The sequence below is a fragment of the Pimephales promelas genome, chromosome 23, assembly GCF_988280905.1.
Source record: "Pimephales promelas chromosome 23, fPimPro1.hap1.1, whole genome shotgun sequence".
NCBI lineage: Eukaryota > Metazoa > Chordata > Actinopteri > Cypriniformes > Leuciscidae > Pimephales > Pimephales promelas.
Window position 1 is genome coordinate 23,263,877 of NC_142791.1, and position 22,515 is coordinate 23,286,391.

The 22,515-nt window shown below is 37.8% G+C and overlaps 1 protein-coding gene across 1 annotated transcript in view; it reads left to right on the top strand.

Annotated features, from left to right (window-relative positions):
• Nucleotides 1–22,515, top strand: part of myo18b (myosin XVIIIB) — a 71,648-nt gene that overhangs the window by 16,706 nt on the left and 32,427 nt on the right. Inside the window, exons 13-28 of the mRNA XM_089126166.1 lie at nucleotides 377–569; nucleotides 1,891–1,971; nucleotides 2,054–2,174; nucleotides 2,257–2,404; nucleotides 4,577–4,760; nucleotides 4,854–5,004; nucleotides 8,814–8,923; nucleotides 9,127–9,192; nucleotides 10,572–10,700; nucleotides 10,962–11,105; nucleotides 11,328–11,417; nucleotides 11,695–11,814; nucleotides 20,192–20,297; nucleotides 20,400–20,524; nucleotides 21,876–22,030; nucleotides 22,146–22,269. Coding sequence (XP_088982292.1) covers nucleotides 377–569; nucleotides 1,891–1,971; nucleotides 2,054–2,174; nucleotides 2,257–2,404; nucleotides 4,577–4,760; nucleotides 4,854–5,004; nucleotides 8,814–8,923; nucleotides 9,127–9,192; nucleotides 10,572–10,700; nucleotides 10,962–11,105; nucleotides 11,328–11,417; nucleotides 11,695–11,814; nucleotides 20,192–20,297; nucleotides 20,400–20,524; nucleotides 21,876–22,030; nucleotides 22,146–22,269 — 2,047 coding nt within the window. The remainder of the gene's footprint in view (nucleotides 1–376; nucleotides 570–1,890; nucleotides 1,972–2,053; nucleotides 2,175–2,256; nucleotides 2,405–4,576; nucleotides 4,761–4,853; nucleotides 5,005–8,813; nucleotides 8,924–9,126; nucleotides 9,193–10,571; nucleotides 10,701–10,961; nucleotides 11,106–11,327; nucleotides 11,418–11,694; nucleotides 11,815–20,191; nucleotides 20,298–20,399; nucleotides 20,525–21,875; nucleotides 22,031–22,145; nucleotides 22,270–22,515) is intronic.

Here is a 22,515-nt window from a genome sequence, read left to right on the forward strand (position 1 = left end):
TACAGATTTATTTAATAAAAGCCATGATTTTGTCTTTTTAAAATCATTTGCTATGTAGTGACCTTTAATTTGGATTAGAAACAGGTGGAGTGACTTTATCACGTCAGACATGGCACTTTGCTCAGAGCTGATTGGTCCAAGTTCGTTTTGCAACCAACCAGGTTAGCTGTGGAGCGCAAGTTACTATGGTGATGAACACTGCTAAAAGCTAAACCACTTTCATGGTGCCTAAAACCTAGGGTTGGTGCAAACTGAACTGAAACATAGCTGGCTAGCCACCTAAACCGGCTTCATGGTATAGGCCCCGGGTCAATGACATGTCTCTGCTGGGTTACTGATGTGGCAGTGTGTGTGTGTGTGTGTGTCCTCTCCCCAGAGCGCTGCAGTCTCAGCAGCTGACGCTGGCCTCTGTGATGCTGGTGGACACACCGGGCCTGAGGAACCCCAGACACAACGCTGATGACCGCGCGGCCGGATTCTCCGAGCTCTGTCACAACTACTTACAGGAGAGACTGCTGGAGCTCTACTACAGTCACACATTCACACAGACGCTGGAGCGATACACACGGGTACTGATCCAGCCTGCGAGACAAGTTTGAAAACAGCGGTGCTATGCCTCAAACTAATATTGAATATGAATATTGCTGATTTGATTTAATTTAATTCAATTCAATATAACTTAATTTATAAATAATATAAATAAATAAATAAAGTTTCTGTTTACGTAATACAGTATATGTGGGTGCACTGTGTATAATTATTTTATATATATATAAATACACACACATGCTTGAATATATTAAAGAAATATTTTCATGTAAATACTGTATATAACTATATAGATTTATAGATTTATATATATATATATAATTTATATTATATATAAATATTTTATATATAAATCGTATTTTTTTCTTAAATATACATGCATCTGTGTGTATTTATATATATAAAATAATTATACGCAGTGCACCCACATATATTATGTAAAGTCCAACTTTTATTTTGGATGAGATTAATCGCGATTAATCGTTTGACAGCCCTAAAATATATAAATAAAAATATTCCTACACATTTTCTACGCAACTTCTATTTCTGGATGTTTTACTGCCATCAATCACAATTAAATAGTGAATCTTTCTGATAAGTTTTTTTTTTTTATTAAATTTTAAAATAAAATAATATATAAAGTAAAATTCCTATGAATATTTATAACTTATATTTCTGTTTGTTTTACAGCCATTTCGGTATTTGGTCAATAAAGTATATCTAAAAATGCCATATGGCAACCTCAAATAAATATCGAATTTGAAAATAAAACTTAATTGCTGATTAAATTTTACTACTAATTTTTTATATATAATTTATTTATTTAAAAATAATATAATAAGATAATACATAAAATATAATTCCTATGCATATTTATAACTTTCATATTTATTCCTTTTTTACTGCCGTTTTGTTATTTGGTCAATAAACTATATCTAAAAATCTGTTGTTGTTTTTTTTATGGCACCATATACTAATTTTGAAGTTTTTATATCGTTGATAACCTTAAACAAATATTGAATGTTTGTTTTTGACAACCTCAAACAAATATTGAATATGAGCCTTGCTCAATTCATTTAATTTAATTGAATGTATTAAATAATATAATACAATAATTCCTATGCATATTTATAACTATTTTATATGTTTCACAACTATTTTGCCAATTTGTCAATAAATAATTGTCTAGAAATGCCATAACTGTTATTTTTCATAGCACCACATGCTAATTTTGTGAGGGGGTTTGACCATTTTTGGCATTCATATTATACATTTACTTCATAATAATACTAACAAATAATAATTTCATATAATTAATAACTTCCTGAATAATTTCCTTAGGAAGGAGTACCTGTAGATTTCGCAGCCCCTGAGACGAGCCCGTCAGAGGTTGTGTGTGCCGTTGACCAGCCAGGACTGCAGGTATCACTCACCGATACTCAACACACTTCTACAGACCTCAACCGTGCAGGTCATTTTACACCGCGTGTGTGTGCGTTCTCAGGTTCGAGCACCAGAAGGCGACTCTCGAGGTCTCCTGTGGGTTCTGGATGAAGAGATGGTCACTCCTGGTTCCACCGAGAGCACAGTTCTGGAAAGAGTGTGTCGGTCCTTCAGCGGCACAGGTACTCCAGTGTGATTCTGACCTCCTCCTCCTGTGATGTTTTATCAGACACGTCCTCATCTTTCTGCCCGCTTGCTTCTCAGTGCGCCAGTGTGAGCAGCCTCTGCAGTGTGAGATCGCTCACCTGATGGGTTCAGATCCAGTCCGCTATGATCTCTCAGGCTGGTTCAGTCAGGTCCAGAACAACCCGTCTGTGCTGAACGCCAGCTCCCTGCTGCAGAACTCCTCCATGTAAGAGAATACAGATGATCAGCCATTAAACACTGCTGTGTGGAGGAGCTTTTCCTCATACAAAATTCGGAATATTGAATATCTGAAATTAATTACGTGTCATCTCGCCAATTTTATACCAATAAAAGTACCATGAAGAATAGCTGGTATGTACGGAAGCGAATTCACTTGAATAAAAAAAATTACTCTGTTTTTCTGAATTAATGAGTTAATTATCTCAGAATTACAAGATAATTTTTCATGAAAAAAAGTTTTTGCTGTTTTTCTGAATAATGAGTTAATTATCTCAGAATTATGAGAATTTTTCATGGAATTTTTTTACTCTGTTTTTCTGAATTAAAAAGTTAATTATCTCAGAATTTCAAGATCAATTTTCATGAAACAAAGTTTTTGCTCTGTTTTTCTGAATTAACGAGTTAATTATTTCAGAATTACGAGATAATTATCTCGGAATTACAAGATAAGTTTTCATGAAAAAAGTGTTTGCTCTGTTTTTCTGAATTAACGAGTTAATTATTTCAGAATTACAAGTTAATTATCTCGGAATTACAAGATAATTTTTCATGAAAAGTTTTTGCTCTGTTTTCTGAATTAACGAGTTAATTATCTCAGAATTAAGAGATCATTTTTCATGGAAAAAAGTTTTTGCTCTGTTTTTCTGAGTTAACGAGTTAATTATCTCAGAATTACGAGATAATTTTTCATGGAAAAAAGTTTTTGCTCTGTTTTTTTTAAATTAACGAGTTAATTATCTCTGAATTACGAGATAATTTTTCATGGAAAAAAGTTTTTGCTCTGTTTTTCTGAATTAACGAGTTAACTATCTCAGAATTACAAGATAATTTTTCATGAAAAAAGTTTTACTCTCTGTTTTTCTGAATTAACGAGTTAATTATCTGAGGATTACGAGAATTTCTCTTGGAAAAAAGTTTTTGCTCTGTTTTTCGGAATTTCTGAGTTTTTTAAAATAATTAACTTGTTAATTCAGAAAAACAGAGCAAAAAAATCATGAAAAATCACCTGTAATTCTGAGATAATTAACTCATTAATTCAGAAAAACAGTAGATTTTTTTTCTTCAAGTGAATGCAATACACTTCCGTATGTATGACATTTAGAAAAAGATTATTTGAACAAATAGCAAAAATGTCAGGAAAATTTTTTTATTGTCTGGTGTTTGGTTCATTTGGAAAATTCATTCGAAAATCTAAGAAAATAGACTTTAAATATGGCTGGGAATGTTTATTTTTTTTTCTTAATTTTTATTTTAAATAAGACATTTTATTAGTGTGGTGTAAACTCTGGTACATTTGGAGCATTCATTTACTTTGTATTTTATTTTATTTGTCTAGTGTTTAGTTTATTTGAACTCTGGTATGTTTGGAAAATACATATTAGAAAATGTAAGGAAATATACATTAAATATGGATGGGAAGGTTTCTATTTATTTATTATTGGTCTGGTTTTCAGCTCATGTGAACTCTGGTACGTTTGGAAAGCACCTATTAGAAAATATAAGGAAATAGACATTAATTGATGACATTCTGTATGAATTGCATTTTTGCATTCCTCCATGTCTCATTTAATATAGTATAATGCTTTCTCATAGCTGCTTGTCTCTGAATAAATTGCCGTTGGAGAGCAACTCGCATTCTTCGCACTCTTGCAGTACGTCTGCGGCAGACAAAAGCAAGTGCTGTGTGTGAGTTGATGGTAAATCATATTCAGTAACAGGAATAGCTGTTTCCAGGAAACAGTGTTAAACATCTGTGGCTAGTGCTCACAGTGATCATGCTGAGGATGACGTAAACACACACAGCCGAGCATGAGCTTGGTGTCGGCAACTTTTAGAAAAGGCACTTGCATGCTGTCTATTTTAACACACAGCACTGAGAAATGCAGCTTTCGCATAATTAAAACTGTATCATCTTTCAAAATAAGATTTGATCAAGTGGTGTTCACTAAATTTCCTATAGGTCAAACAAGATCAACTCATTTCTGATTTCACTTACTGATTATTTGGCACTTTTAATTGATATATTAACAGAAAATAACTTTTTTGTGACTTTTACATCCTTGTTAGTGTTGTTGATGTGTACCCAATTATGATTGCAAACGGAAGCGTGTTCATCCTAAACGCTCAGTGTGAAACGATCCCGATTCTCTCTCTTCAGTGCAGCGGTGAAGGCCGTGTTCGGTGCGCGGGCGTCTGTGCCGCCTCTCTGCCGGGGTCTGGGTGGCGTGGAGGGCGGCTCTCAGCGCTCGCTGGAGAGGAGCGGGGCGGTGCGCAAGACTCTGAGCGGAGGGATGGCGGCCCTCAGGAGACATTCCCAGTGCATCGCTGTCAAACTGCAGGCGGTGAGAAACACACGAGCTGTTATGAAGCCGTTTCCGCCTGTCTTCTGTGTGTGGATCCTCTTCACTCTTTCCGTCTCTCTCTCTCTCTCTCAGGACGCTCTGGTGAATCTGATCCGGCGAGCGCGGCCCGTGTTCCTGCAGTGTGTGAATGCTAAGACAGATGGCGGTGGCTTTGATGTCTCGGCACTGCGAGTACAGCTGCACTCCACACACCTGCTGCCCGCACTACAGCTGTACCGAACAGGTTTCACACGCACGCACACACACACTCAATCTCTCTCTCACACACACACACTCACTCACTCACTCACTCACTGTCTCTCTCTCACACACACACACACACACGCACTCTCTCATACACACACACTCACTCACTCATTCTCTCTCTCTCACTAGGGCTATGAAACGATTAATCGCGATTAAACGATTAATCGCATCCAAAATAAAAGTTTGTGTTTAGATAAAACATGTGTGTGAACTGTGTATAATTATTTTGTATATATAAATACACACACATGTATGTGTATATTTAAGAAAAATGTGTTATTTATATATCAAATATGTATATATATATATATATATAGTACAAATTATATACCCTGTATATATATATATATATTAGGGCTGGGTAATAAATGAAGAGTTCAGATGCAAAAGCCTCTAAATGCCATTTGAAATTTTCTTCTTTAATGATGATTTTTATCAAACTTGTATATTTAAGTTCAGTAATTTCACTTAAATAACAATTAATAGGTAATTATCATTGCCATTTAAGTGAAATCACTGAACTTAAATATACAAGCTTGATAAAAATCATCATTAAAGAAGAAAATTTCAAATGGCACTTAGAGGCTTTTGCATCTGAACTCTTCAAATATTGATTTCTCGATATGAATCGATTCTCATTTTTACGAACCGATATCGATTCTTAAATCTCAAGAATTGATTAGTCATCCAGTTTCATTTGAATGAATGGGACATTGTATCGCGGCTGCGCGCATCCAAAAAAATCGCAATAATCTTTGTCCTTTGTTACTATTATAAAACAAAGTCTCAAATTTCAAATTACGTCCATTTTCTTTAGAAATTCAAAATCATAAATAGCGTTTTGGCGCTGTGGCGTGAGATCGCTCTGGCGCAGCTCAAGAGAAGCAGCAGCGCTGATCTCTCTTCCGGCTTAATAATACCAGTCACAGCGCCAAATAAACATGAATGAGCATCTGAAAGTGTGTTAAAAGATAGAGTACAACTTATCGAATATACACCATATTACATGCACATTTGAATAAATCTGACAAGTTTTTAGGACAGCCACCATTTAAATGTTTATATTTCATATAATCTTCTTATTATAAAAATAAATAAAAGTGTAATTTAAGTGTTTGTATAGCTACAAAACAGTTCATTATTGCCTTCATATTAGGCTAATGAAGCTAGTAGGCTGCAACTAGACTCCCATAGTTTAAAGCATTTGATTCCCTTGAGAAAAATGGCCATTTATTGTAACTGATATCCAAAATAATCAATATTGAATCGAATTGAATCGTAATCGAAATCGAATTGCAAGCTTGTGAATCGAAATCGAATCGAATTGTGAAATTTGTACCCAGCCCTAATATATATATATATATATATATATATATATATATATAAGCAAATATTTCTTAAATATACATACGTGTGTGTGTATTTATATATACAAAATAATTATACACAGTTCAAACACATGTATTATGTAAACACAAACTTTTATTTTGGATGCGATTAATCGTGATTAATCGTTTCTCAGCCCTATCTCTCACACACACACACACACTCACTCACTCACTCTCTCTCTCACACACATACCCCTTTTCCACCAAAAAAGAACTGGTTCAGAACTGGTGCTGGTTCAAAGTTGGTTCGGATTACTTTGGGATTATCTCGAACTCGTGTACCAAGAAGGCTTTAAAAACAATTGAAATATGTAATATGAAATATGTCTTTTTTTCTTTCCATTCATTTGTCCTATATTGTGACTTTTCTTCTTTGCTTATAATGTTTTCAATAAAAAAATAAAAATAGAAACGCTTGTGCCAACTTCAAGCATAACAATTACAAAGGCAGACTCCATCTTGTTTCTGTAAATGTTTCTGCTGGCTTTGCGATCCTATATTGTGGTCAGAAAAGATGTTTAGAACACATCTAAACCCGCCCCAGCCCCCGACGTAAGCATGACAAAAGAACAGATCAAGTCCAGCAAAGAGTTGGTGCCGCTTTGGAACCAGTTTTCCTGGCCGAGAACCGGTTCTTTGGCTGTCGAAACACAGAGAACAGGTTCGCGTGCAGGCACCGGCTCCAAACTGGCTCTCCAAATGCTTTGGTGGAAAAGGGGTAACACACACACACACACACACTATTTAGCCATTCAGGATTACTAGTTATTTATTGAATGATGAAAACCACCATTATGCTTTCCTTGTCAAACTCCACTGACTGTTCAACTTTCTTGAATGCATAATGTTGCTGTTAGAGCATGAAAAAGGTCAGCAAATTACAAACCACAAAGTCCCTGCAAAAGTAATTCTCTATATCTGTGCGCACTGTTTCTGAACTCTCTGAAACCCTTTCGATTGCAGTCTTATCCACAAGTTTCCGAGGGGCGCTCCTGTAAAAAATAAAGTGGGTGAAACTTCCGGTGAGGCGGCGGAAGTAGCATTCCAATGGTATTTTGTGTGTTAGTTAGCGAAGAGGCTAGCTGTTTTACGGAGAATTATTTTACTATTTAAAGACGCAAATCTTTATGAGAGATGTCGTTACGGAGCTCAGGGACAACATATGCTGTTCGCGGTTGTATGTATAACCGGACTAAACTAATTCAGTGGCTTAAACGGGATTGTTTTGAACATAAGCTGAAAACGAAATCACAGTGATCCTACCAACGACTGTAGTTTCCATCACCTCCCAAAAGACTACGAATCTTCCTGTGTACATTTGTTTAAAATCTTAATATTCTATAAACTCTATCAGCATGTGATTGGCTGTTCTCTACTGATGTTGCGCCTAAACTCAGGATCAAAGCCTGTGTTGACAGAATACCAAATGTGCCAGTTAATGTATTCAAGCAGCACATTCATTTATAATTTTGAATAAACTCCAAAGCACAATGACTAAGTGTGTGTTTTTTATTTTAATTGTTGGTCAGCTCACACAACTGTCTGTCACCATGCCTTGATGAGTATTGATTATTAATAATGTTATTATAATACTCCCAATCAACTACTGCGGAGGGTAAAGGTACTGTTATTTCACCCTTTTGAATTTCGTTGAGGTTGTGTTCCCACATCGTTAGCTAGTTTGGATCGCTATAACTTGAATGACTGTCAACTGTTGAATGAACGAGTGTCAAGCATGTCAAGTAGCGCTTTGTTTACTTCAAACCGGAAGTCGCGCCCACTTTTGATGCAAGGCCTCATGGGGCGTAGGAAACTTGTGGATACAAATCACAATATGCCTCATTTAAATAATTCCCGCCCAAGGCATACACAAAATAAAGGGGCGGGGCCTGGTTGAGTTGGTTAGTAGAGCATTAAAACTCTCAGTTATGGTAAGGGGCGTGACATTTTCCAGACAGGCTCGAAGCAGTTGACCAATCACAACACACTGGTCCAGCCGACCAATCAGAGCACGTTGCACTTTCAGAAGGAGGGGCTTGATAGAGACGGGAACTAAACAGGGCGTTACTGACAGACTGGGACAAGAGGAGCTGCAAAAAATAATGTGTGTTTAAACCTGTTCTAGTAGAGCCCAAAAACAAAATCAAGAAATATTCAGAGATATGTTTAACTGATGTATTAAATAATTCTAATCATTTGGCGTTTGTGCTACAGACATGCTTGATACCTTTGGTTGTATACTGCACATTTACAGACTCAGTATGCATCTGACATGGCATCTCCCGCACACCGAACATTTGAAGCACTTCTCTTCATAGCGGCCAGTATCTGTCGTATATTTACTACCAAATGTCCTTACAGAGATAGCAAGCTCTTCCTCTCTGTCTCTGTCTTGCAGGCTACCCTGAGCACATGTCCCTGGGTGATTTCCGCTGTCGTTTTCAGGCCCTCTCTGCTCCTATAATGAAGCGATATGGTTCTGTCTTCATTACCCCAGATGAGAGGAAGGTCTGGACGTCCTGAATCACACACGCGCCTCATTACCCTCTGTTGAAATGTCATTTCTTTTTAATGATGTCAAATGATGACGTTCTTTATTTGCCTGTTTATTAGCTTGTTCATTGATTAGCCGGTTTTTGCTTGAACAGCCCTCATTGGTTTGGAGGAGTTCATGAGATCTGTGTGTTTATGTTTACATTCCTTTATATCAGGCCGTGGAGGAATTATTGATTGATCTGGATTTGGACAAGAAAAGCATCGTTTTGGGAGCGAGCAGGGTGAGCGAGAGTCATCTATCTATCTATCTATCTATCTATCATCTATCTATCTATCTATCTATCTATCTATCTATCTATCTATCTATCTATCTATCTGTCTGTCTGTCTGTCTGTCTGTCTGTCTGTCTGTCTGTCTGTCTGTCTTTCTGTCTGTCATTATATCTATCTATCTATCTGTCATTCTATCTATCTATCTGTCATTCTATCTATCTGTCTGTCATTCTATCTATCTATCTATCTATCTATCTGTCTGTCTGTCTGTCTGTCTTTCTGTCTGTCATTATATCTATCTGTCTGTCATGCTATCTATCTATCTATCTATCTATCTATCTATCTATCTATCTATCTATCTATCTATCTATCTATCTATCTATCTATCTATCTATCTATCTATCTATCTGTCTGTCTGTCTGTCTGTCTGTCTGTCTGTCTGTCTGTCTGTCTGTCTTTCTGTCTGTCATTATATCTATCTATCTATCTGTCATTCTATCTATCTGTCTGTCATTCTATCTATCTATCTATCTATCTATCTATCTATCTATCTATCTATCTATCTATCTATCTATCTATCTATCTATCTATCTATCTATCTATCTATCTATCTGTCTGTCTGTCTGTCTATCTTTCTGTCTATTTATCTTTCTATCTATCCGTCTATCTATCTGTCTGTCTGTCTATCTATCTATCTATCTATCTATCTATCTATCTATCTATCTATCTATCTATCTATCTGTCTGTCTGTCTGTCTGTCTGTCTGTCTGTCTGTCTATCCATCTATATGTCTGTCTGTCTGTCTGTCTTATCATTTTTTCTGTCTATCTATCTATCTATCTATCTATCTATCTATCTATCTATCTATCTATCTATCTATCTATCTATCTATCTATCTATCTATCTATCTATCTATCTATCTATCTATCTATCTATCTATCTATCTGTCTGTCTGTCTGTCTGTCTGTCTGTCTGTCTGTCTGTCTGTCTATCTATTCATCTATATGTCTGTCGATCCATCCATCTGTCTGTCTGTCTGTCTGTCTGTCTGTCTATCTATTCATCTATATGTCTGTCGATCCATCTGTCTGTCTGTCTGTCTATTCATCTATATGTCTGTCGATCCATCTATCTATCTATCTGTATGTCTGTCTGTTGTTTTATCTCTCTGTCTATCTCTCTATCTTTCTCTCTCTCTATCTATCTGTCTGTCTGTCATTTTATCCATCCATCCATCATCTGTCTATCTAGTGTTTGTTCGTTATATTATTCCATCCATCCATCTATCACTGTTAGAAATTTCCCTACAACAAAGCAGGTTTTATTTTATCCTTTTCTTTTGTTTTCAAGTCATCCTCACTCCGCTGTGTGTGTGTGTGTTTATGAAGGTGTTTATGAGGCGTGGTGTCCTGAGGTCTTTAGATCAGCAGAGAGATCAGTTGTTGAGCGGCTGGCTGGTGCAGCTTCAGGCGTCCTGTCTGGGTCATCTGGGTCGCCAGAAATACCGCCGCATGAAGGTGAGTCTCCCCGTCCTCGTCCTCTGCTGAAACGGCCCATGTTTATTGATCTGCAGATAGTGTCTTCAGAGATCACTGTGTTCCTCTCAATAGAGACCAAATGTTCGTCGAGGACATAAAATGGCCAATCAAACTAAAGGATTACATTTCTACTGCTGTAATCCTTGATTAACTTCATGCTAGAATGTGGCCACAATCTCATACAGTTGTGTCAGTGCGGGTCTGATGCGGTGTCTAATGTGTGTGCTGATCTGGGATCAGGTTCAGCAGATGGCAGTGTGCTGTATTCAGAGAAATTTGCGAGTCCTGACCGCAGTGTCGAACTGGAGATGGTGGAAGCTGCTGTGTAGAGTGCGCCCCCTGCTGGACATCAACATGGATGACCAGCGGCTCAGATCCAAAGAGGTACTGACCCCATTCAACAAGGACATGTTCACACCATACACACATTTAAACCACTAAATGATCACATTATCATGCAGTACTCATGTACAATGGAAATTATGCAATTAAAAAAAAAAAACTTGATCTATCTATTGTTATTCTTCAGGTTAGCATTGCAGATTGTGATGTTGTGTATTAGATTTGTTTCACTCCATTATAACTGTATAACGTTCGGTTGGTCAGGATGAGATCACTGCTCTGAGGAGACGTCTGGAAAAGTCCGAGAAAGAACGAAACGAGCTGCGTCAGTCCGCAGACAACCTGGAAACTAAGGTATGTGTTTGTGTCATTCCCCTTGAGCCACATATGAAATGATACTGTCAAGATCAGAAATCCCTGAATCAAATTTCTTAGCGGTCGGTGTTCACAGTGATGGATGGAGTCTGGTTATGAATTCTCATCAGTGAAAGCATATTAACACAAACTCACTTGTGATCGGCTCATGGAGCGCTAATCTCTGTCATATGACTGCTGATGATGAATGAACAGCTCTTCTGCTGAGACATTGACAGATGATGGTGTGTGTGTGTGTGTGTGTGTGTGTGTGCAGGTAACGGCTGTTGTATCTGAATTAAGTGATGAGCGGTTCAGAGGGGAGGCCATGAGTCAAGCTCTAGACACTGAGCGCACAGAGAGATTGCGTCTCGCCAAAGAGAACAAGGAACTGCAGGTACGACCCACCCATCATCCTGTCTAGCTGTCTCTGTTTCTAATTGGTCAAACTGAATCGCAAAGTATTCAGTGATTTGGCAATGTGTTATGATGGCATTATTCAGACTTACATCCTACTTATACTAGTTATCCATTATGCATAATGTGCACAGTAAGCCATTTTTCTGTATCTATACAATAAAAAAAATATTAATAATTCAATTCACCAATTTTTAGATAACTGGTGTGCATTCTTCATACTGTTTGACACAATAGTCAAATATTTGTGTTCATGCAATACCAGGATTACCTACTCATTTACTTTAGCCAAAATATTCTGCATAGCAGCACATCTTGCTTGAAATGCTGTATCCCACAATGCAAAGTGCTCAACATGACTGTTATAACCATAACAAATTATTATATGAATTAATAAAAACACTGGACACCACTTATGTAATTAAACATGCAATATAGTGAGGTCATGAGATAATTAGCATACTACATTTTGAAACGCATATTGTTGCATAGTTCATACTGAAATAGGCTGGTAGAAGTATACTAATATTCCAGAATAACTGGCTGAATTCATCTGTGAACTAGATTTTTCATACTAGCATATTACTATTACTATTTCTGCCAAATAGTGATGTGCTATTCACTTTCAAATACAATGCTAGTGTACTTCTTACTGGGTACTGTGTAGTATATACTGTATTGCACCTTGTAAACAGTACGAATTATTTGAACATAACTTTTTAAACAGTAGTATTCTACATTATATTGTCACATGACCTCATTAGAAAGCATCTTTAATTGAGTGAATGGCATCCAGTTAGCATCTTTCATCAGTTATTTTGTATTTTTAAATCTCTTCTGTGTACAAATACCTTTCCTTTTGACAGTACAATCGAATGAGTCAAGAACGCGATTCAAGGTACAATATGCAGGATTTTTGTAGTAAAATATCCAAAAACCACTAGGCCAATGTTATATATTTTGTTTAGTTGATTACTTACAATATCCCAAATGTTTCCAACTATTTGTAAATCGTAAGAAAATCGCGATTTTTAACCAAGGAAACGGGGCGTGTGAGCAGGGGTGAGGAGTCGCCGGTCAATGACGTCATATCCACGTTACCCCCGGTTTCCGCCAGGTTTGACCTCGTACTGCGATAGTAACCATGGCGACAGACGTAGACAACTGGGTCGGTTATGCCCGTTATGCGAGCTCAACAGCGTGAGCGTCCCTAGCAGGGTTTTGTTCAAACATTATGGACCATGGCAAGCAGACTTTGAGACAAAAAGACGACTAAAACGAAGATCAACATCTTTCCAGATGCAGAGAGCTCCACGTCCGCGACTAACTTTTATGACAGAGTGTTCACAACACAAGGCCAGTGTTTACAAGGTCTTTTGAGTGTTCACAAGGCCAGTTTAATATAGAGTCTAGGCCTTCCGAAAAAAAAATATTTTTTGAAGAAAATTAGCACCATCTGGTTACAGTATAGAGAAAAAGCATAGAATTATGGTGTAACCACTAGATGGCATGTACTGCTCTCTATGGAGAGGCATGTGAATTCACAATATTTTTTTTTTTTTTTACAATTTCCCATTCATTTCCTATGGGGGTCATTTTTGACCAAAGACCACAAGTGTGACTAAGACCACTTAGCATGCTCAGATCATGACCTCAATTTTTTTGTGTGTTCACATACATAATGCCATAAAAGTCAAGAAGTTTCGTAACATTGCGATGAAGCTGTGATTTTTAAAAATTCCAAACATACTTTTTGTAATCAAAATGTATTGGCGTGTATGTGTATAATAGTGTGTTTGTATGTGTGTGTGTGCGTGTTGGTGGGTGTGTCTGTTTTGCACTCTAGATGTTGTAGAGTGTCACCCCTTTCCTGCGGTGTACTTTTTTTTTTAGAATTGTGGCTGATTTGTCGATTGTACATACAAAAATTCAAAGAATTTTTTTTTGTCAATTTCCCATTCATTTCCTATTGGTCATTTTTGACCAAAGAGCACAAGTGTAACTATTTTTTTTTACGACCACTTAGCATGCTCAGATCATGACCTCAATTTTTTTTGTGTGTTCGCATACCCAATGCCATAAAAGTCTCCAAGTTTCGTAACATTCCGATAAAGCTGTGATTTTTAAAATTTCAAAACAGAAAATTTTTCGGTCAGAAATGACCGAAGAGCACCTGAGGGTTAATATATATAAAAATATAAAACTATTCAATGTTATATAGTTCAACATGATGAAAAGTTATGAAAAGTTAGAATATGATCTGTATGTTATTCTCTAATGTTAATGTAGCTTAGTCTCATACAGCCAACAAACAACCTAACTAACAACATTCAACACACTCAAATGCCGTTTAGTGTGATAGTGTAACTGTTAGAGCAAGTGAAGCAGCGCTGCGTTATCTCAAGTTTAACTCCTCTAATAAACTGACCTGTGTGAGTAATTCAGCGTGTAGTTTGGTAGAATTAAATGTCCTTATTCCGGACATTTATATCCGCGGGACTCGCGTTGAGTGTGACGTGGGTATACGTCTAGCAATCGCGCCCTGCTTCACACCACAGTCATGTTAAAAACATCAATCTATTCACTCATCCATAAAAGATCAGCTTGACGACAAGATCCATAATTCCGCTTAATTCCTTTGTTATTTGTAGGATGTTAGCGACCCCTGGTGGCGAAACAATCTTGCATATTGTACCTTTAATAACTGAATAACTGATTAAAAACTGTAGATGGTATTACTACTGATTGTTTTATCACACTACAAATGTAAAGTCAAGTGAAGGGCAATGTCGGGGAGCGCGGGGCACAACCTAACGCGGGGTTAAATGTAACACAGACCGTTTACATAGTTCGTCAGGATCAAGCAGGTTGTCTTTACGCTATTTTTCTCTTGCTGCCAGAAGACGGTCTCCCGCGAATTTGCGGAAAGTTTTGATTATATTTCGTGAAGATACCGGACAAAGAGTGTTTTGACACCATGAAAGTAATTGTTTTTCATCATATATTTTTTTCGGTTTCTGAGTTGGGTGTATACGCTTCTAAATCGAACTTTATATTGCCTTAATCACTGTCTTGGCTCAAACATAGCACCGTTTTGAGACATGTCAGCAATTCCTAGCGACTGTTATCTAGGGTTAAAATATGTAATGCACAGCGGGGTTCGTTGTAACACAGTGTTACATCTAAGCCGCCAAGTGTACATTGATAATCAAATGAAAACGGAGCCACACAACTTTTCAGGTTTGAGTATACATTTAAAGGAACACTCCGACTTTTTGGGACTTTAGCCTATTCACCTTATCCGCCAGAGTTAGATAAGTCCATACATACCTTTTTCATCTCCGTGCGTGCTATAAGTCTGTTTGACGCACCCACCGCTAGCCTAGCTTAGCACAAAGAATGGATGTAAATGGTTGCAGCTTTCATACTAATCCAAATGAGTGACAAAATAACGCAAATGTTTTCCTATTAACATGTTGTGATTTGTAGAGTCACAGAGTGTACAAACATCAAGGCCATATGAGACACAGACATCTTTTAACTGTATAAATACTATATTTTCTGAAGGCGAAGCACTGCTACTTGGGCAGAGTGATAACCATCACCTGAGACGCACCGTGACGAGGAGCAGAGAGTTCGTTCAGTGTTGGAGTAAAGAGTCAGCAATTACTAACGTTAGATAGAAAAGCGTAGTTTATCATGGGTGTTTGCTTTATTGTATGAGCTGTGACAATAAACAGGGGAGACCAGGTAATACAGTACCATGTTTCATTGATTTCCAACCAAAAACGCACCCAGATTTATAAATATCACATGAATAAATAATTATTATTACAGGAATCAATATATTTTAAATGCAATTTATTAGCTGAACCAAATGTATTCAACAGTATATAATATACAGTATTGCATTACTATATGATAGAATAAGGGGAAAGTAATAGCACAAATTGTTTTTGCACAATGAACTCACAGCCTATCGTACCCTTTTGCACGCTCAAGTTCGTTATTTCCATGGTTATTTCAAATTTAGGCAACTAGGCGCGCAGCGAGCAGGGTGCAAGTTCAACGCGCTCGTTTTTTTTCGAAGCACCGCATCAAGATAAAAACATATTCATACCCTAATCATATAATAGTGTCACTAACGTTACATTAGCTCTGGCTAAAGGCACTGTTACAGTAGGTCATCTAAAAACATAACGGAACACTTACCTCAGCCACAGGTGATCCACTTGTCCTGTCTGTGCTATCGATGGGATGGCCGTATCCTTCAGCACATTATGATCCGTGTGGCAAATTCCATTTTTTTAAAATAGTCGTCCATTGAAATGTACCGAGCAAACATAATGTCCCTTGATAATCTATTTAGGTGTGTTTGGATAAATATCCAGAGTAAGTAAGTTAGCCATTTCTTCATCCAGTCAGCGTTTTTAGTTGGAATTCTGTGAAACATGGTATTACCTCCCCTGTTTACAGTCGCAGCTATTTACAATAGAGCGAAAACCCATAACTGTAAACTACGCTTTTACTATTTATAAATTGCTGACTCTGTTACCCAAACACTGAGCGAACTCTCCGCTCCTCACCACGGCGTGTCTCGGGTGATGGTTATCACTCCGTCAAAGTAGCAGTGCTTCGCCTTCAGAGAATAGTTCCCAGGTTTTATACGGTTAAAAGATGTCTGTGTCTCATTTGACTTTGTTATTTGTACACTCTGTGACTATACAAATCACAACATGTAAATAGGAAAACGTTTGCGTTATTTTGCCACTCATTTGGATTAGTATGAAAGCTGCAACCATTCACATCCAGTCTTTGTGCTAAGCTAGGCTAGCGGTGGGTGCGTCAAACAGACTTATAGCACGCACGGAGATGAAAAAGGTATGTATGGACTTATCTAACTCTGGGGGGTAAGGTGAATAGGCTAAAGTCCCAAAAAGTCGGAGTGTTCCTTTAACTTTGTTAGACTTTCACAAACAATGTTGGGATTTAAAATGTTTAGTGTACTATGAATGATAAGTTGCAGTGTTGGGGAAGCTACTCTGAAACTGTAGTTTGACAGGCTACAAGCTACTCGTAAGTTAAAGTAGTTAAACTACAGTCAAGCTACTCTTTTGGAAAAGTAGTTAGCCACACTACAAGTTACTATCAAAAAGTAGCTAGCTACATTGAAACTACTTTTGCTTTTTTGAACAACGTATTGTTAAAGGAACACTCCGACTTTTTGGGACTTTAGCCTATTCACCTTACCCCCCAGAGTTAGATAAGTCCATACATACCTTTTTCATCTCCGTGCGTGCTATAAGTCTGTTTGACGCACCCACCGTTAGCCTAGCTTAGCACAAAGACTGGATGTGAATGGTTGCAGCTTTCATACTAATCCAAATGAGTGACAAAATAACGCAAACGTTTTCCTATTAACATGTTGTGATTTGTAGAGTCACAGAGTGTGCAAATATCAAGGCCATATGAGACACAGACATCTTTTGACCGTATAAATACTATATTTTCTGAAGGGGAAGCACTGCTACTTGGGCAGAGTGATAACAATCACCTGAGACGCACCGTGACGAGGAGCAGAGAGTTCGCTTCGCTCAGCGTTGGAATAAAGAGTCAGCAATTACTAACGTTAGATAGAAAAGCAAAGTTTATCATGGGTGTTTGCTTTATTGTATGAGCTGTGACAATAAACAGGGGAGACCAGGTAATACAGTACCATGTTTCATTGATTTCCAACCAAAAACGCACCCAGATTTATAAATATCACATGAATAAATAATTATTATTACAGGAATCAATATATTTTAAATGCAATTTATTAGCTGAACCAAATGTAGGCTATTTAGCCTATATAATATACAGTATTGCATTACTATAGGATAGAATAAGGGGAAAGTAATAGCACAAATTGTTTTTGCACAATGAACTCACAGCCTATCGTACCCTTTTGCACGCTCAAGTTCGTTATTTCCATGGTTATTTCAAATTTAGGTTACTAGGCGCGCCGCGCGCAGGGTGCAAGTTCAACGCGGTGAACGCGCTCGTGTATTTTCCCCAAGTGCGTCCGCACCGCATCAAGATAAAAACATATTCATACCCTAATCATATAATAGTGTCACTAACGTTACATTAGATCTGGCTAAAGGCACTGTTACAGTAGGTCATCTAAAAACATAACGGCTCACTTACCTCAGCCGCAGGTGATCCACTTGTCCTGTCTGTGCTATCGATGGGATAGCCGTATCCTTCAGCACATTATGGTCCGTGTGGCAAATTCCATTTTTTCAAAATAGTCGTCCTCATTGAAATGTACCGAGCAAACATACTGTAATGTCCCCTGATAATCTTAGGTGTGTTTGGATAAATATCCAGAGTAAGTTAGCCATTTCTTCATCCAGTCAGCATATTTAGTTGGAATTCTGTGAAACATGGTTACCTCCTCTGTTTACAGTCGCAGCTATTTACAATAGAGCGAAAACCCATGACTCTAAACTACGCTTTTACTATTTATAAATTGCTGACTCTATTACCCAAACACCGAGCGAACTCTCCGCTCCTCACCACGGCGTGTCTCCGGTGATGCGGTTATTACGCCGTCAAAGTAGCAGTGCTTCGCCTTCAGAGAATAGTTCCCAGGTTTTATACGGTTAAAAGATGTCTGTGTCTCATTTGACTTTGTTATTTGTACATTATGTGACTATACAAATCACAACATGTAAATAGGAAAACGTTGGCGTTATTTTGCCACTCATTTGGATCAGTATGAAAGCTGCAACCAGTCACATCCAGTCTTTGTGCTAAGCTAGGCTAGCGGTGGGTGCGTCAAACAGACTTATAGCACGCACGGAGATGGAAAAAGGTATGTATGGACTTATCTAACTCTGGGGGGTAAGGTGAATAGGCTAAAGTCCCAAAAAGTCGGAGTGTTCCTTTAATAACTGAATAAGTGTCTGAGGACAGAAGGGGACAACAATACTTTTTGAAATCATAATTTTATTGCATTGTTTTAAACACTAAAACAATGCAATAAAATTATGATTTCAAAAACTATTGTTTTATTACACACAACACCCAAATATCTCAGATTGTTTGTCAAAAGTGCAAAATTGTAACCAATAGGCTACAACATTGCAAGAAAAAAAATATACATCCAACGTAAATTGAAAGTAGAACATTTTCTCAAAAATACCGATTGAACTTGGAAAAATAAGGCCATGGGTAATTAACGTTAGTTGTTTCTCCATCCTCCAAATCTGCTGTCACATCTTGCTCCATCATCATGTGTGTGTCACTGTCAACACACTTCTGTACGTCAGTGAACTGTTAGCCGCAGATGTGTGATTAAACAACAGGTGGCGGTGATGGCAAAAAATGAGTTTGTAATAGCAAGAAGAAGAATATCCTAGCAGCGCGCTGATTCGCGCAGGCTCGACAAACACAATGTAGCTTTTGCTCGAGCTACACCGCTACTTGCTGCAAAAAGTAGTTAGCTACTGGAAAAGCTACACTGTTTAAAAAGCAACTGAGCTACTGCCAAGCTACTCAAAAATGTAGTTAAGTTAGTAGCTTCGCTACTTGTAGTTAACTACTCCCCAACACTGATAAGTTGTTTATTTATTAAAAATATGGCATGTTATTAATGCCATAAATCCTTAATTTTTTATTTTAAGCTCATTTGTATTATTATTACTGTTGTTATTAATAATAATAATAATTGTACATGCAGCTGCCACACACAAATCTAATTTAATTGCAATTACAATATTTATAATTTTATTTATTATTTATTGCAAAACTATGCAGCCCTTTTCTATGTCTCTATCCATTATATTGATCCATAATAGAAGGATGATTGGATGAGGGATGGATGTATGTCTATACAGATGCACAAACAATATCAAACTATACAAATAAAATTAGTACTGAATTATATGTGTTACACACAAGTGTTACAATTAACCTCTCTATCTGTTACAATTAACCCCGCATATGGGGTAAGTTGTCACATTTGCACTTCTGTCACTTTCAGTGCAACTGTACGGAAATGGTAGGTCCTAGAAAAAAACTTTAAGTGGTCATTTGTAGCAGAGATGTGTATGTTGCTTGTGTAAAAAAAGTATTAATCTAACCTAATTATTTTTTAATTAATTGAGCCAAAACCAAAATGCGGTTGTTCCCCGCTCTCCCCTATTATGGGATACAGTATTGATTGTAACTGTGTTTTTCACTAAATGTAATATTCCATGCATACAGAAAATGTATTGTGCACAGCATATATGTAATATAATGCAGAAAAAGAAAGATGTGTGTGCCGTCATGTGTTGTATTGTGGGTGTTTATTCTGTGCTGTGTCTTAGAGTCGTGTGGACCAGAGTAAAGTGTCCTTGGAGGAACTCGAGAGACAGTTAGAGGAAGAAAAACAGAAAGTCAAGAATAAAGAAGCTCTCAGCGGACTGGCGACAGGTAAGACCGGCTTCAGCGGAGATGCAAATCAAACATGCTGATGGAAGAAATATAATGGCTATTTGTGTGTGTGTGTGTGTGAATCCCTGCGTGCGCACACAGAAAGTGAGCTGCAGCTGCAGCTGGAATGTGCGCAGACGGAGGTGGAGTTTCTGCGCAGGCGTCTGCGGCAGACAGAGGAAAGACTTGAGCGTGAGAAAGAAGCCCGTCAGCTGTTGGATACAAAGGTAAGAGACCCGTTTCACCAGCCGTGTTTATTACTACATCAATTATGAGTTTAAAGAGGCCGTGTGCTTTGAAATCAACCCCATAATCCCTCATTCACTATTCCCAGTTGAAGGAGTGAGTGATTCGGACACTGAGTCGCAGGAAGGGTTGCTGCTTCCGCATAACTGTTTGTAATTGTAACCAGTATTACACTGTCCTGTCCTTTATGTGTCTGCACAACAGTGTTGTGCAAGTTACTTCCAAACTGTAATACATTAGGTATTACTTGTTACTGTTATTTAAAAGTAATTCATTACCTTACAATATTACTGTCCCAGAATTGTAATGCGTTACATTACTCATGTATTACTTTTGAGTTACTTTCACCAAAATAACTAAGTAGAACTTAACTTTGGGGCTGTAACGATATGCAATATGAAACCGAAATCGCGATTCGCCACACGACTCAGATCCACGAACCTACAGAATCGCGACACACCTCTTCCAACTCCCAGCGTTATTCTCCTTACCGTCCAGATCCAATGCTGCCTTATCTTTAAATTAGGCTATTAGTATTATTTGAAGTTAACATTATAAAATACGTAGACCTACACCACAAAATAAATTATTTAAAATTGGGGAAGTCCAGCATTATGGACATGACATTTGCAGTCAAAACATGAAATAAAAATTCTCAGAAAATACATGTATTGAAACGTATATAGGCTACTTCCAGACATTAGACAAATATCAGTCTATGTTTTATTTTTAATATTAGGGAAAAGACGCATATTCATGCGTGACAAAAAAATAGGAGGCAAAATATATTTTTTGTAATTCTGTTAATTACACTGCGTAAATCGGATGAGGAAGGGTTGGCTCTGCAGTCTCCATAGAACTTAAAATATTCATTTTATTTTAGTTTTCGTGTTCGCATTTATGAGGAAAAAACAATGTTACAGACGTGACCGCACTGAACTGGCACTAAAAGACTGCTTTAAAACTTTCACATAGTCTGTTGCCTTTAAGAGGTAAAAACAGACAATACACTGTAATACAACTGTAATACAAGCCTCACTGAACATGTAACGAGTAAAATATTACTGAAAATTGATTAGTAATGCCTTACACTACTGCGTTACAGCAAAAAGTAATATGTTACTGTAATGTATTACTTTTGTAATGCGTTACTCCCAACACTGCTGCACAATGACGTCTTATCTTGGCCAGGCCTCCGTTTTTAATGAGAATGAGTCCTCTATGTGCCTACCTGGTTAAATAAAGTAAAAAAAAAGACTCAAAAACATATTGTTACCCTCCTGAGATGCTTATCCTGATTATAATTGTCTTTCTATCTCCCCCGTGTGGCAGGTCATGGAACTGCAGTCTCAGCTTGATCAATCCAAACGCTCCGTGACAGATCTAAAACGTCACTGCCGGCGGTTGACCTCTGACCTCCAGGACGCCCGTGTGCTGACAGACAGCCTGCAGGGCCGCGCTCACGAGCTGGACCGGAAACAGAGGAGGTCTGTGGCATTTGCATGTAACACATTGATATTCAGCGCCACGCTCCCTGGCTGCTTGAATATGCATCCTCAAGTCCTGTTTCTCCCTTGCGTGTGTGTCCGTGTGTGTTTGTAGGTTTGACAGCGAGCTGACCCAGGCTCTGGAACAGGCTGATAATGAGAGGGAGCAGAAAGAGAGAGCTATTCAGGAGAACACAGTCCTCGGCGCAGAGATCCTCGCCCTTCGAAAAACGCTGAAGGTACGGGCCGAGGTCAAAGGTCAAGCGTCCACCATCTGCAGTGGTGCCCGTGTACTCTGGGTGTCCTCTGTCTGTAAATGGAACGAGTTCTGTTATCAGTTAGAGATGAGTGTATATACGTGCTATAATTCACTGCTATGATGATGTAAAACATGTTATGTTGTTTGTTAGTTAATCTCATGTTTTGAGTGAAGCAGACACAATGAACATGTTAGGTTGAACGTTTATTGATTATAATATAGGAAT